Source organism: Equus caballus, chromosome 5, assembly GCF_041296265.1.
Source record: "Equus caballus isolate H_3958 breed thoroughbred chromosome 5, TB-T2T, whole genome shotgun sequence".
NCBI lineage: Eukaryota > Metazoa > Chordata > Mammalia > Perissodactyla > Equidae > Equus > Equus caballus.
This window is the reverse complement of record NC_091688.1, coordinates 83,557,454-83,570,637: the sequence shown is the minus strand read 5'-3', so window position 1 is coordinate 83,570,637 and position 13,184 is coordinate 83,557,454. Positions and strand designations below refer to the sequence as shown.

At 37.2% G+C, this 13,184-nt stretch overlaps 1 protein-coding gene across 18 annotated transcripts in view; it reads right to left on the bottom strand.

The window, feature by feature from the left end:
• Positions 1-4,749: 4,749 nt before the first annotated feature.
• COL24A1 (collagen type XXIV alpha 1 chain) overlaps positions 4,750-13,184 on the bottom strand; it is a 349,220-nt gene continuing 340,785 nt past the window's right edge. For all 18 annotated transcript variants that reach the window (XR_011438845.1, XR_011438846.1, XM_023641737.2 and 15 more), the window contains 3 exons: positions 12,635-12,744; positions 9,734-9,949; positions 4,750-6,230 (listed from right to left, as the gene is read on the bottom strand). Coding sequence is in view for 16 of the 18 variants with exons in the window: in XM_023641737.2 (XP_023497505.1) it covers positions 6,084-6,230; positions 9,734-9,949; positions 12,635-12,744 (473 nt within the window). In the remaining 2 variants the exon portion in view is untranslated. The remainder of the gene's footprint in view (positions 6,231-9,733; positions 9,950-12,634; positions 12,745-13,184) is intronic.

The following is a 13,184-nucleotide window of genomic DNA, read 5'->3' as shown; positions in this document are numbered from 1 at the left end:
AATACAGATTTTTACTTCTATTATCCCCATTTTACAGTGAAGAAACTGAGGCAATGAAGAAGATATAACACACTCAAAGTCACACAGCTAATCCTCAGAGTACTCTTAACCGCTATACTATACTGCCTATGGTTAAGTTGATTAAAATTTTCTTTAAAATGAATATTTCAGAATACAAAACATAGTAAAGTAGTTCTATTTTATTTTATTTTTATATGGAAATCAATTTAGTTCTTTAGAAGAATGAGTTAGATATACAGATGCACAGACATGGGAAGATCTCAAAGACAGAAAGTAAAAACAGTTATTTTGCATATAATACATATAGTATAAACCCATTTATCTTTGAAATAAAAACAATATATTTATTTATGCACTATATATGTATGTAAGTGTTTTTTTTTTTTTTTTAAAGATTTTATTTTTTCCTTTTTCTCCCCAAAGCCCCCCGGTACATAGTTGTGTATTCTTCGTTGTGGGTTCCTCTAGTTGTGGCATGTGGGACGCTGCCTCAGCGTGGTCTGACAAGCAGCGCCATGTCCGCGCCCAGGATTCGAACCGACGAAACACTGGGCCGCCTGCAGCGGAGCGCGCGAACTTAACCCACTCGGCCACAGGGCCAGCCCCTATGTAAGTGTATTTTTAAAGAAGTTTCTAGAGCTAGAACTTAAATTGTCATGCGGTTACTGTGGGAAGGGGGGTGAAATTGGGGGTCAGAGGTGGAAAGTGGACAGGAACTTTTATTTTTTATTCCATTTATTTTTTATCATTTAAAATTTTAATCATGAGAATGTGTTCTTTTTTTTCTCAGAAAAACTCAGAGTTGTGAGGGCACATGTTTCATTCCAGAAATTACAAAGGGGCTGTTGGAACCGTAGGCTGGGGCCAGTCAGTGAAAGACCTATACGTCAGGCTCAAGTTTGAATTCATTCTGTAGGCAATGGCGAGTCATCGAAGGGTTTAAGAAGAGAAGAAAGGGAATCAGACATGCATTTCTGACGGCCGCCCTTGGCAGGAGCTGGAGGATGGAGATGCGACCAGTGTTTAGTATGTGTTTACTGAATGGACAGATGAGTGAATGCCTGATTTCTTATGGAAAAGCCCATGTGTGAAATCACAAGTGCCAACTCTGAGATGATTTTTTTTTCTCTTTTTCCAAGTCAGTTCAGAGAATGTATGAGCAGCTTTGAAGACAGCTTGAAATATGAGGAAACTGGATTGAATACAAGTCAGGAGGCAAACACAATATGCTTAGCATGGTGGTTCTTTTTTTTTAAGCACTTACGGGCCATTCAATGTTTCTGAGTTTTGCTTTACAAATCTATGGTGATCTTGATGACATAATCTATATTTCAAGCTAAAGTTATTGCAGACTTGGAAATAGACTTTTTTCGGGTGCACATCATTATATTTCAATTCTTGTGTAGATTACATCATGTTCACCACCCAAAGACTAATTACAATCCATCACTACACACATGTGCCTAATCACCCCTTTTGCCCTCCTACCTCCCACCTTCCCCTCTGGTAACCACCAATGCAGTCTCTGTCTCTGTGTGATTGTTCTTGTTTTTATCTTCTACTTATGAGTGAGATCATATGGTATTTGACTTTCTCCTTCTGACTTATTTAGCTTACCATAATACCCTCAAGGTCCACTCATGTTGTCACAAATGGCCGGATTTCATCGTTTCTTATGGCTGAGTAGTATTGCATTGTGTACATATACCACATCTTCTTTGGATGGATATTGGTCCCTTGATGGGCACCTAGGTTTCTTCCAAGTCTTGGCTATTGTGAGTAATGCTGCAATGAACATAGTGGTGTGTGTATCTTTATGCATTCGTGTTTTCATGTTCTTTGGATAAATATTCAGCAGTGGAATGGCTGGATAGTATGGTAGTTCTACTCTTAATTTTTGGAGGAATCTTCATACGGTTTTCCTAAATGGCTGCACCAGGTTGTACTCCCACCCCCAGTGTATGAGAGTTCCTTCCACATCCTTTCTAACACTCATTGTTTCCTATCTTGTTAATTACAACCATTCTGACAGAAGCGAGGTAATATCTCATTATAGATTTGATTTGCATTTTCCTGATAGTTAATGATGTTGAACATCTTTTCAAGTGCCTGTTGGCCATCTGTATATTTTCTTTAGAGAAATGTCTGTCCAGATCTTTTGCCCCTTTCTTAATTGGATTCTAAGTTTTCTTGTTGTTGAGATGTATGAATTCTTTATATATTTTGGATATTAACCTCTTATCAGATATATGGTTTGCAAATGTCTTCTCCCAATTGTTAGGTTGTCTTTTCATTTTGTTGATGGTTTCATTTGCTGTGCAGCTTTTTAGTTTGATGTAATCCCATTTGTTTATTTTTTCTTTTGTTTCTCTTGCCCAGTGAGACATGGTACTTGAAGATATGCTGCTAAGACTGATGTCGAAGAGCATACTGCCTATATTTTTTTCTAGAAGTTTCGTGGTTTCAGGTCTATTTTATATATATTTCTTAAACTATATCTAGGAAAAACATTTGTCTCTGAAATAAGTTTTTTTGGGGGGAATACAAGATATAGCACATAGATTGAAACTAGAGTATAAACTATGGTTTCTTTCATTTAGAATCATCCTCTGCTTTTTTTTTTTTTTTTTTGAGGAAGATTAGCCCTGAGCTAACTACTGCCAATCCTCCCCTTTTTGCTGAGGAAGCCTGGCCCTGAGGTAACATCCGTGCTCATCTTCCTCTACTTTATATGTGGGACACCTACCACAGCATGGCTTTTTGCCAAGCGGTGCCATGGCCACACCTGGGATCCAAACTGGTGAACCCCTGGGCCACCGAGAGCAAAATGTGCGCACTTAACCGCTGCACCACCGGCTCGGCCCTTGCTTCTTTTTTATTGAGGAAGATTAGCCCTGAGCTAACATCTGCTGCCAATCTTCCTCTTTTTGCTAAGGAAGACTGACCCAGAACTAACATCCATGCCCATCTTCCTCTATTTTATATGTGGGATGCCTGCCACAGCATGGCTGGAGAAGCAGTGCAGAGGTCCACGCCCAGAATCTGAACCAGCGAACCCTGGGCCGCCAACGCAGAACTTGTGAACTTAACTCCTGTGCCACCAGGCAGGTCCACATCCTGTGCTTCCTTAAAAGAACATTTCTATGTTCCTCAAGCAGGAAATCAGGCATTTTTGCCACAGCCCCATTTTTAAATATTGTGGTAAAATATACAATATAAAATTGGTCATTTTAATCATTTTAAGTGTACAATTCAGGTGCATTAAGTACATTCATATTGATGTGCAACCATCATTACCATCCATCTCCAGAACTCTGTCATCATCCCAAACAGAAACTCTGTATTCACTAAAAATAATTCTCCATTCCCACCTCACCCAGTCTCTGGTAGGCTCTACTGTATTTTCTGTCTGTGAATTTGTTTATTCTTGGTACTTCATATAAATGGAATCATACAATATTTGTCCTTTTTTGTCTGGCTTTCTTCACATAGCATAATGCTTTCAAGGTACATCAATGCTGTAACTTATATCAGAATTTAATTCCTTTTTTAAGGACAAATAATATTTCACTGTATGTACATACCACATTTTCTTACCAGTTCATCTGCTGACGCACATTAGGGTTGTTTCCACCTTTTGGCTATTCTGAAAAATACTGTTATGAACACTGGTGTACAAATATCTGTTTGAATTCCTTCTTTCAATTCTTTTGAGTACATCAGCAAAATAGAATTGCTGGATCATGTGGTAATTCTATGTTTAACTTTTAAGGAACTGCCAAACTATTTTCCACAGTGGCTGCACCATTTTACATTCCCACCAGCAATATAAAAGGGTTCTCATTGCTCCATATCCTCACCAACAATTGTTATTTTCCCTTTTTTGGATAATAGCCAACCTACTGTGTGTGACGTGTATCTAACTACAGCTTTGATTTGCATTTTCTTAATGACTAGTGATATTGAGCATCTTTTCATTTGTTGGCTATTTGGTATACCTTCTTTGGAGAAAGGTCTGTTAAGTCCTTTGCCCATTTTTCAATTGGGTGGATTGTTCTTTTGGTTTTGTTTTCGTTTTTGAGTTATAGGAGTTCTTTATATATTCTGGATATTTATCCCCTATCAGATATATGATTTATAAATATTTTCTCCCATTTTGTGTAATGTATTTTCACTCTCTTGATAGTGTTCTTTGATGCACAGAGGTTTTTAATTTTGATATAGTCCAATTTATGTTATTTCTGTTTTTCTTTTATTGACTGTGCTTTTTGTGTCATCTCCAAGAAATCATTGCCAAATACAATGTCATGAAGCTTTTCTCCTGTGTTTTCTTCTAAGAGTTTTATAGTTTTAGCTCTTACATTTAGGACTTTGATCCATTTTGAGGTAATTTTTGTATATATGTAAGGTAAGGGTACAACTTCATTCTTTTGCATGTGGATATCCAATTTTCAAAGAACCATTTGTTGAAAAAGCTGTCCTTTTCCCATTGAATGGTCTTGGCACCCTTGTTGAAAATCAATTAACCATAAATGAGAGAGTTTATTTCTGTGCCATGATATCATTTTGTACAAATAGGAAATAGGTCCTACAATCCTTCTATAGGTATGCAACAGATACTTTATAATAATGTAAATATGTGTATAGTACGGAGGGCTCTGCCAGAGGAGCTACCATATATAATAAAAGGATATGGTAACAAAAGAAGAAAAACAAATACTACCAAAAAAAGATTTAAAGCACCTTTTTATTATAGATAGGTAAGTGCTGTTTGCTGTGGCTAAAGGTATATTTAGAATGGCTATACAAGATTTTTTATATACCAAAAGGTATAATCTCTTTCTTTTAATACTGAACTAACATTTCTCTGACAACAAGGAACGTCTGAACTGGCTGAGCCTATATTAAATGGCAAAGACTGATGTTTTCTTGAATGTTGCTTTAAAGACTGGTAAATTGAATTCCTTAAAGTTGTAACACATTAAATTTAAGAACAGTGAAAGAAAATCAATGAATATTACAAAAACATGTAATTTCTATGAAGCAGAAATATAAAGTTTTTATAATTTAAAACAGCAGCAACTTCAAAAAATTTGCTGAATTAAAACTTTACAAAATATATATACACAAAGTATCATTCCAGATGATCATGAATTTTAAAAATAGTACGTATATCACAACCCCCAAACTCTAACCCAAACCTACTACCGGATGTAGCTGGCCTATGATATTTTTTACAACAATTTAAAAAATAAAAAACAAAAGAAACCTCCCAATTCTCTTGTGCATAAGCACAGGTTATAATGTGCTGGCTTTGATTCCATATCCACAAAGAGAATTTTAAAATAAAACAAGAACTTCACATAAATAATATTTTACTTGTTATTAAGTATGTGAGCAAACAAGTTAAAATAAGTACCAACAACCAAAACATATCTTGATGTAACCAGTACATACACTCTTAAAGAATGACAAAGACAAAAAAGGAAATAAAATAGTTTACAAAAGCCACAAGCACCTTGTTTTAGAAAAAGCACCAAGCAACACAAAAAGGCAACACATAAGAGGTAGTGTACCACCAGCTAAGATGTATATGCCCAATGGGGACCTGAATACAGCTTAGTATTTGGGAAAGTAAGACATATTAGACTGTGGCTTGTAATTTTTAGACAGAAGCATGCACATTTGGGAGCATTAGCCAGTATTGCTCCATAGTGCTCTGCATCTCCAGCTGTCTAATGGGTACTTTGCTCTGAGACAGTCAAAAAATATACGATACCCTGAAGAATTCTTTGTTTATAAATTTTCACTTCTAGGGAGTTATCTAAGAAAGCTCAGATCAATATAATTTTTAAAAGAATTAAATACTTTATCAATTAAAGTCCTTTAAAAAAATGCCTTTTCTCCTTCTTAGGAGGAAGTCTTTTCTTCCTGAGATTCTTTAAGACTTAGCCAATGCTTTATTGCATGCATTTCATAATGATAGTATCTTTCTGTCTATATTTTCCCCTCTGCAGCAATTACCTGGCCAACAGCATGAATTCTGACCTAATTCAGAGACTTTAGAGAAAGCATACAGCACTGCTTTCAATGTAGAACTTCCGTTTTGTTTTGAGATGGGGAAGTTTTTGAACTTCGATTACTGGAAGTTGATTAGGGTCCTGGGTGTGAAAAAGGAATTTTGCCTTATGCCAGCTGCCATCTTGAATCTGTAAAATAAGAACAAAATCCTTTAAATATGTAAACGTTTCAGTAGCCGCCATTCTCAGCAGACAATGCCCTTCATAGACAACGTAGATTTATTTTAAGGATTAGAGATAATGAATAGAAAGTGCCTAGAACAATGTGTGGCAGAGAGTAAGTGCTCAAAGAATGGTAACAATTACTATGAGTAATTGAAAACACGGGTTTATTCCTTTCTCTAAATGCCATTGTGTGCTCTGACTTTTCAGTTTCGGAGGCTAAAGCTAGGCTTCTGCTTTTGTTGCCTGTGAATCATTGCACCTGATACGAATTAAAAGGCTGAACTGTCCCTAACATCTGCTCTGTATTCCTTTGTTTGGGACTGATTCTTCAGGTTGGGCATTTTTCTTGGATGAAAGGGAATGAGCTGTCTCAATCTCTCTGTACGTTAGGCAGGAAGTAACCAGAATCACTTCGGTCAGAAGTAAATGAAAACTATGTTGAAACATCTTTTAGGTTTCTTTTTTTCCATTTTGTGGTTACTGTTTATATAGTTTCTTTCCTCTCTTCCTTCTAGGCCTTTCTTTTTCTCTTATTACTGTATCTCTTTTACTTCTGATAAATTCTATATGGAACAGAAACATATCATAAAATATCCTGTGATTAAGATTCAACAAGACAAAATAGAGAAACAATTGACTAGATTTGTAAAACTTTTTATTCAGGAGTTTATTCACTCACTCATTCACAGAATTATCATGTTATAAACTTTAAAATTTGAAGAAAGTTTATAGAGATTATTTAAGCTATAAATTCCATTTTAAGCTAAGGCCATTGAAGCTAAGCGAAGATAAATGACTAAAGTCATAAGCTCGGTGTGGTAGCTAGAACTGGGGTTCTGTGTGTAAGACACTGTTGGACTAACTCAGTAAGTCTTTCAAGCAATATTTATTGAACACTAAGTACATGTGTCACAGTTGAATAAGATGTAATCCTCTATTTTCTTACAGTGTTTTGGAAATATAAAGATGAATAAATTAGTTCTGGCTTCTGAATTCTAGCAGCTTATAAATCTAGCAGGAGAGAGGAGAAACATAAATAAATGCTACAATACAAGACCATATATGGTAAGCGCAGTATAAATAATGTAGACAAGGAGTGCTAAATTCTCAGTTCCAACTGGAGTAGTCAGGAAAAGCTTCATGAATTCAAAATTTAAGATGGGTGTTAAAGTATGCCTAAAATTTCCACTTGATTAGAGGGGTAGAGAAGGGCATTTCAGAGAAAGGGAATGACATGCATTAAAAAAAAAAGTTGGAGGGGCTGGCCCCGTGGCCGAGTGGTTAAGTTCGTGTGCTCCGCTGCAGGCGGCCCAGTGTTTCGTTGGTTCGAATCCTGGGCGCAGACATGGCACTGCTCATCAGACCATGCTGAGGCAGCATCCCACATGCCACAACTAGAAGGACCCACAACGAAGAATATACAACTATGTACCGGGGGGCTTTGGGGAGAAAAAGGAAAAATAAAATCTTTAAAAAAAAAAAAAAAAGTTGGAAAAGCAGATGGTGGTTGTGAAAATAAGCCTAGCATGGGGTTTAAGTGCACGGTTTTGGCCTGGAACAGATATTGACAGAAATCCAGGTACCACCATTCTCCTCACATATAAAGTGGGAATAATAAAAAGCTACCTCACAGGCTTGTGAGGATTAAATGAGATTTCAGTTAAAAGTCTAGCAGTATAGTGTGGCATGGGCTTTGGAGTTGTACACAGCTGAGGTTGATTTCTTGTTCCTCCACTAATTAGCTGCATGACCTTGAGCAAGTTACCTAACCTTTCTGTGCCTTCAGTTTCTTGACTATGAAATGAGACTGATAACAACTTCTTGACAAAGCTGTTATAATTAAATACACTAATACATGAATACATGGCATCTGCCATATAATAAGCCCCCAAAAACTAGTAATAGGAATTGTTGTTGATCTTCTTCTTCTTCTTATGAATAGATCAGGCCTCAGTTTAGGGTAGATAGCTGGTGAGCCCAAGCTAGAAAGGCAGGTTGAGGTGTGGCTGTTCTAAGTGTTGACTTAGAGCTGATAAGTTTCAATTGTGTCTCAGAGACAGTAGTGAGTTATTGAAAGTTTCTGGACAAAACTGTAAAAACTAAATGAATTTGTTGGTAATATTGATCTCTTTGCTTACAGAGAATGAGCCACATACTTCTGACCATTTGTGTATGATTTTTCAAATACCCAAGTACTGTCTGGAAATGAAATGTTATGAAAAAGTAGAGTACCCTGGAAATGGTAAGAGATGTAAAATCACGGGCTTCGTAGTATACAAGACCAGGAAATGAAGCTATTTAAAGTCATCAATGAGGGATTGGCCTGGTGGCACAGCGGTTAAGTGCGCACGTTCCGCTTCTTGGTGGCCTGGGGTTTGTCAGTTTGGATCCCGGGTGCGGACATGGCACCACTTGGCAAGCCATACTGTGGCAGGCGTCCCACATATAAAGTAGAGGAAGATGGGCACGATGTTAGCTCAGGGCCAGTCTTCCTCAGCAAAAAGAGGAGGATTGGCAGCAATTAGCTCAGGGCAAATCTTCCTCAAAAAAAAAAAAAGTCATCAATGATACGTGTGTAAAGTGGACAACTCTCTTCTCTGTAACAGGTGTTCGCAAGCTCTTCTGTAAAGGGCTAGATATCAAATGCTTTAGGTTTTGCAGGCCATACAGTCTCTGTCACATTTACTTAACTCTGCCATTGGAGTGTGATAGCAGCCATAGAGAGTAAGTAAACAAATGAGTGTGGCTGTGTTCCAATAACATTTACTTACAAAAATGAGTGATGGGCTGGGTTTAGTCTGTGGACTGTAGTTTGCCAGCCCTGCTCTATAACACAATGTTTTATAATTACAGATTTTTCATAACATTCATTATTAATTTTAATTGAAAAAATGGGATACACTTCAATTATTGATTGGTAGGAGCTGTCAGTCTGCAATTATGCCTACATTTGGTATCAGGTATGGGGACTGACAAAATGAAATAAAACTGACTTGCCTCTATAACCTGTCTTACACGAAGGAATGAGCTGTAGCATCACAGCGGTGAAAATACACGAAAGAAATCTATTTACATGCCATCTCTATCTACCTACCTACCTACCTATCTATCTATCTATCTATCTACCTACTTACCTACCTGTCTATCTATCCATCCATCTATCTATCCAGGTGTGATTTAATTATTTCATATGGGGAATAAAAATTAAATTTACGTATTAACACCTGTTGCACATACAAAAATCCACGAACGACCAATGGGTGTGACAAAAGTTGATAAGTTATGATACAAGCAAATGACAGATTCTGGAAAATGTATGGTACCTGAAAAATCAGGTACATGAAAACTTACTACTTTTCTGTATCTGCAGTTTGCAATTAAAGTCTTAATCTCATTATTTTAATTTTATAGCTTTATCAATTTTAAGTTAGTTATATTGAACAATTCTAAAAGCGTCATTCTCTTACCTTGCAGTCATCTGAAAGCACTTTAGGTTCAAGTAGAGTGTTTTCTTTAAAAATCTGGCCATTCCATCCCTTGAAACCAACAGGCAATCCTGAGCCACTTGTCTGAGCACCCGTCCACACTGGAGCGTTTAGACAGTGAATGGTGACGATGTGGGTGGCTTCTGAGCTCAGTAAATGAAGGAAGTTCATCTGGACTTTCCCAACTCCAAACTCCAACTGATGTCATAGAAACAACATGCAGATTACAAGATGTGGCAACTGAGAAACTAATAGTTTGGGGAAACTTGAGGAAAGCCCTTGGAAGGCAGCCTTGAGAAAGCTGCTCTTCTCGGCATCTAAGTGCTGGTCAGTGGTGTGCTGGTAATGCTTAACCACTGGCTCTTACAGGGGTTGGGTGGGGGGAAAAATCCCTAATTTATAGCATTTTTCTGATTTCCTTGGTATAAATATTCCCACCATGGCTGATTTCAGGCTATCAAGATGGTGTCATTGAACATGGAGTTGGAAGGAGATGTTAACAATAGGCTCTCCTGAGCCAGTATGAGTGGCTTCAGCATGCCACTAGGCTACTAGACATGACCAGAAAATGAAGACAATTTTCAGTTATCTGCATTAATAACTTGTTATTGATTAATGCTTTAATAATTTTTTTCATAAAACCCTGAAATTCTGTCTATACTTTCATTTGAAGAGTTTTTTTTGAGTTTCCAAAGATAAGTTACAAGTTATAATAATAACTCAGTTGAGTCATTTTAACTATGAGAGCCTTTAAAGACAAGGAGAGAATCTTACTCGTTGTGTTGCCAGCCCTTAATGCAGTTCCAGTCATACAGTGAATCATCAATAAATGTTTATCGGATGAATGAATGCATGAACAATTAACTAATAAAGCGATACATAGGGCAAAATTGGAGCAAGGAGGTCTGACTGCACATTTTCCAGGCTTGGACAAGAGAGTAGATTTTTCTATAGCTTTAGACATCATTATTATTATTATTATTTTAGCATTATTCAAGTGGGGGTATGGTCATAAGTGCACAGAAATGCTTCCTGCTGTGGAATTTATACTAATCTACAAACATAAAATTAGAAAAATATCAGTTATGAGGTAACAAAAAAGGAAAAAAAGAAAGAAGGAAAGAAATGACAACAAAAAAAGTAAAGCCCCAGGAAAAGAAAGGAAAGGCAAAGGAAGGGCCTAGGATGAAAACACAGAAGGACCATCATTAGGATCATTAGAGTTTAAATAGTTCAAATTCCTCATTTTGCAGATGAGAACCGCAAACTTATAAAACATTCAACCTTTCTGAGCTTTAGTTTCTTTGTTGGTAAAGCCAGGTATGGAAGCGACATGACAGGTTGTTCTGAGGATGTGAGGTGCCAGGTGTCATTCACCTAGTACAGAGCCTGGCACAGAGTTGGCTCTCTGGTGGCTCACAGGAGCATTTCTCAGGTTAGTAGAGGGACAGAGACTAGAACCCTGGTCCCTGATGCCGAGTCTACCGTTCTCTCCACTGCCTGCCCAGTCTTCCTCAGGTTGAGTTTATGAATAGGAGAAACGGGAGAATTGATTCAGTTAAGGAAAGAACTGGAGTGCAGCTCCTTCACCACTCCTATCTCCTGTGCACACCGCTCCCCACCTTTCTTCCATAGTAATCCAAATAAAAATCCTGGGCCAAATCCCGGGGAGTGGGGAGGATGATGTGGCTTTTTTGGAAGTAGGACTATCATGCTACTCTTCCTCAGGGGTACACGGATTCCCTAGGAATGGAAGCGTCCTGCCCTCCTCTGCTTTGGGGGTAACAATGGTGCATGCCCATTGAGATGAAGCAGGGAAACACCTTAGTGAGCGAAGGGGGATATTTTAGGAGGAGAGTGCGGTCTAACAGTAAGCAGCTAGAGAGACCGAAGGAACATTTTAGCTGCCGCCCTTTTATGAGGGATACAGCACACAATAGGCTTGTATATCAGTTCTTCGTCAAAGAGAAGTAAGTTCTGGGTAATACCAAGCTGGTTTAACCAGAAAAAAAAGAAACGCAGTTTTGATTTCTTCAGTATGTGTTGCGGGTAGAACTAAGCTTTAGGTTTTATAAATGCTTGTTAGAACACCCAGTATTATACCAAACTATCTTTCATTTATTCTAAGCATTTGGTTTATAGAATTGTACTTGAAAGAAGTTTTAAATAATATTCAGTGGATGTTTAAGGGAGGTTATTTTGTGCTCAATCACCAAAAATAGGAAGCTTTGTGGCAAAAATCCTCCTTTAATGATGATGTCACTTTTAGTAAAACTTTAGGTAACTAATTCCTGATTACAAACACTACAGGTGTTTTGGGATTTTCTTTCTTTCTTTCTTTTTGAGGAATATTAGCCCTGAGCTAACATCTGCTGCCAATCTTCCTCTTTTTGCTGAGGAAGACTGGCCCTGAGCTAACATCCATCCCCATCTTCCTCTATCTTATATGTGGGATGCCTGCCACAGCATGGCTTGCCAAGCGGTATGTAGGTCTGCAACCAGGAGCCAAATGGGTGAACCCCAGGCTGCCGAAGTGGAATGTGTGAACTTAACTGCTGCACCACTGGGCTGGCCCCCTGTTTGGGGATTTTCTAATGGATGTGCATGCACAAAAACATAAGTTCCACATTTTCAAAGGAATTTAAAAAGCATAACCAGTAAAGTAAGTCAAGATAAGCCAATCACAAAAACACATAATCAAAATGTCAAGATTTACTAGGATTATTTTTAAAAAACAAAAAATTTCTTTCTTATATATGGTAGAGAATGATATCTTGCTTCCATTCATAAAATTAGTAATTATTTAAAGTGACAGAATTTTAAAAATCATTGTTCATGGATATTGGGCAAGTACCAACATAAAGTCTAAAATTCATTACATACCTTTGTCACAGAAACAGGAGATAAACATGTCTGACCACCAGCACTGAAATTGCAGAAAACCTCAATGGCATCCGAAGGGCATCCAAGATTTGGATCAATCCAGTATCTTCCTATTAGTTTTTTGTCAAACATAAAGATATTTAAATGCCATGCTAAAATACATTTGAAACATCCTTACAAATTATCATAATACTCTAAATATATATTTTCACAGTCTTACCTGTAAAAAAATTAGATTATAAAGCATTTACATTTAGTGAATGAATGAAAGCTGTAAGCATTATGTAGAACTGATAGTGAAAATACTGTACTTTCACATACTTATCAATTTAAGGGCATTTCATAATTTTAATTAAAAAAGATAGAATGGCTTAATTTATTGCTTCATTCTACAGATAAGATGAGCTCAGCAGCTTAAAGTGAATTGTCTAAAGTTACACAGTTAACAAAAAAGTTGTAGTTAATGTGGTGTATTCTTTTTTAATAGGAAGGATTTCTTTCTTTTTTTTTTCTTTTTCTTCTTCTCCCCAAAGCTTCCTAGTACATAGTT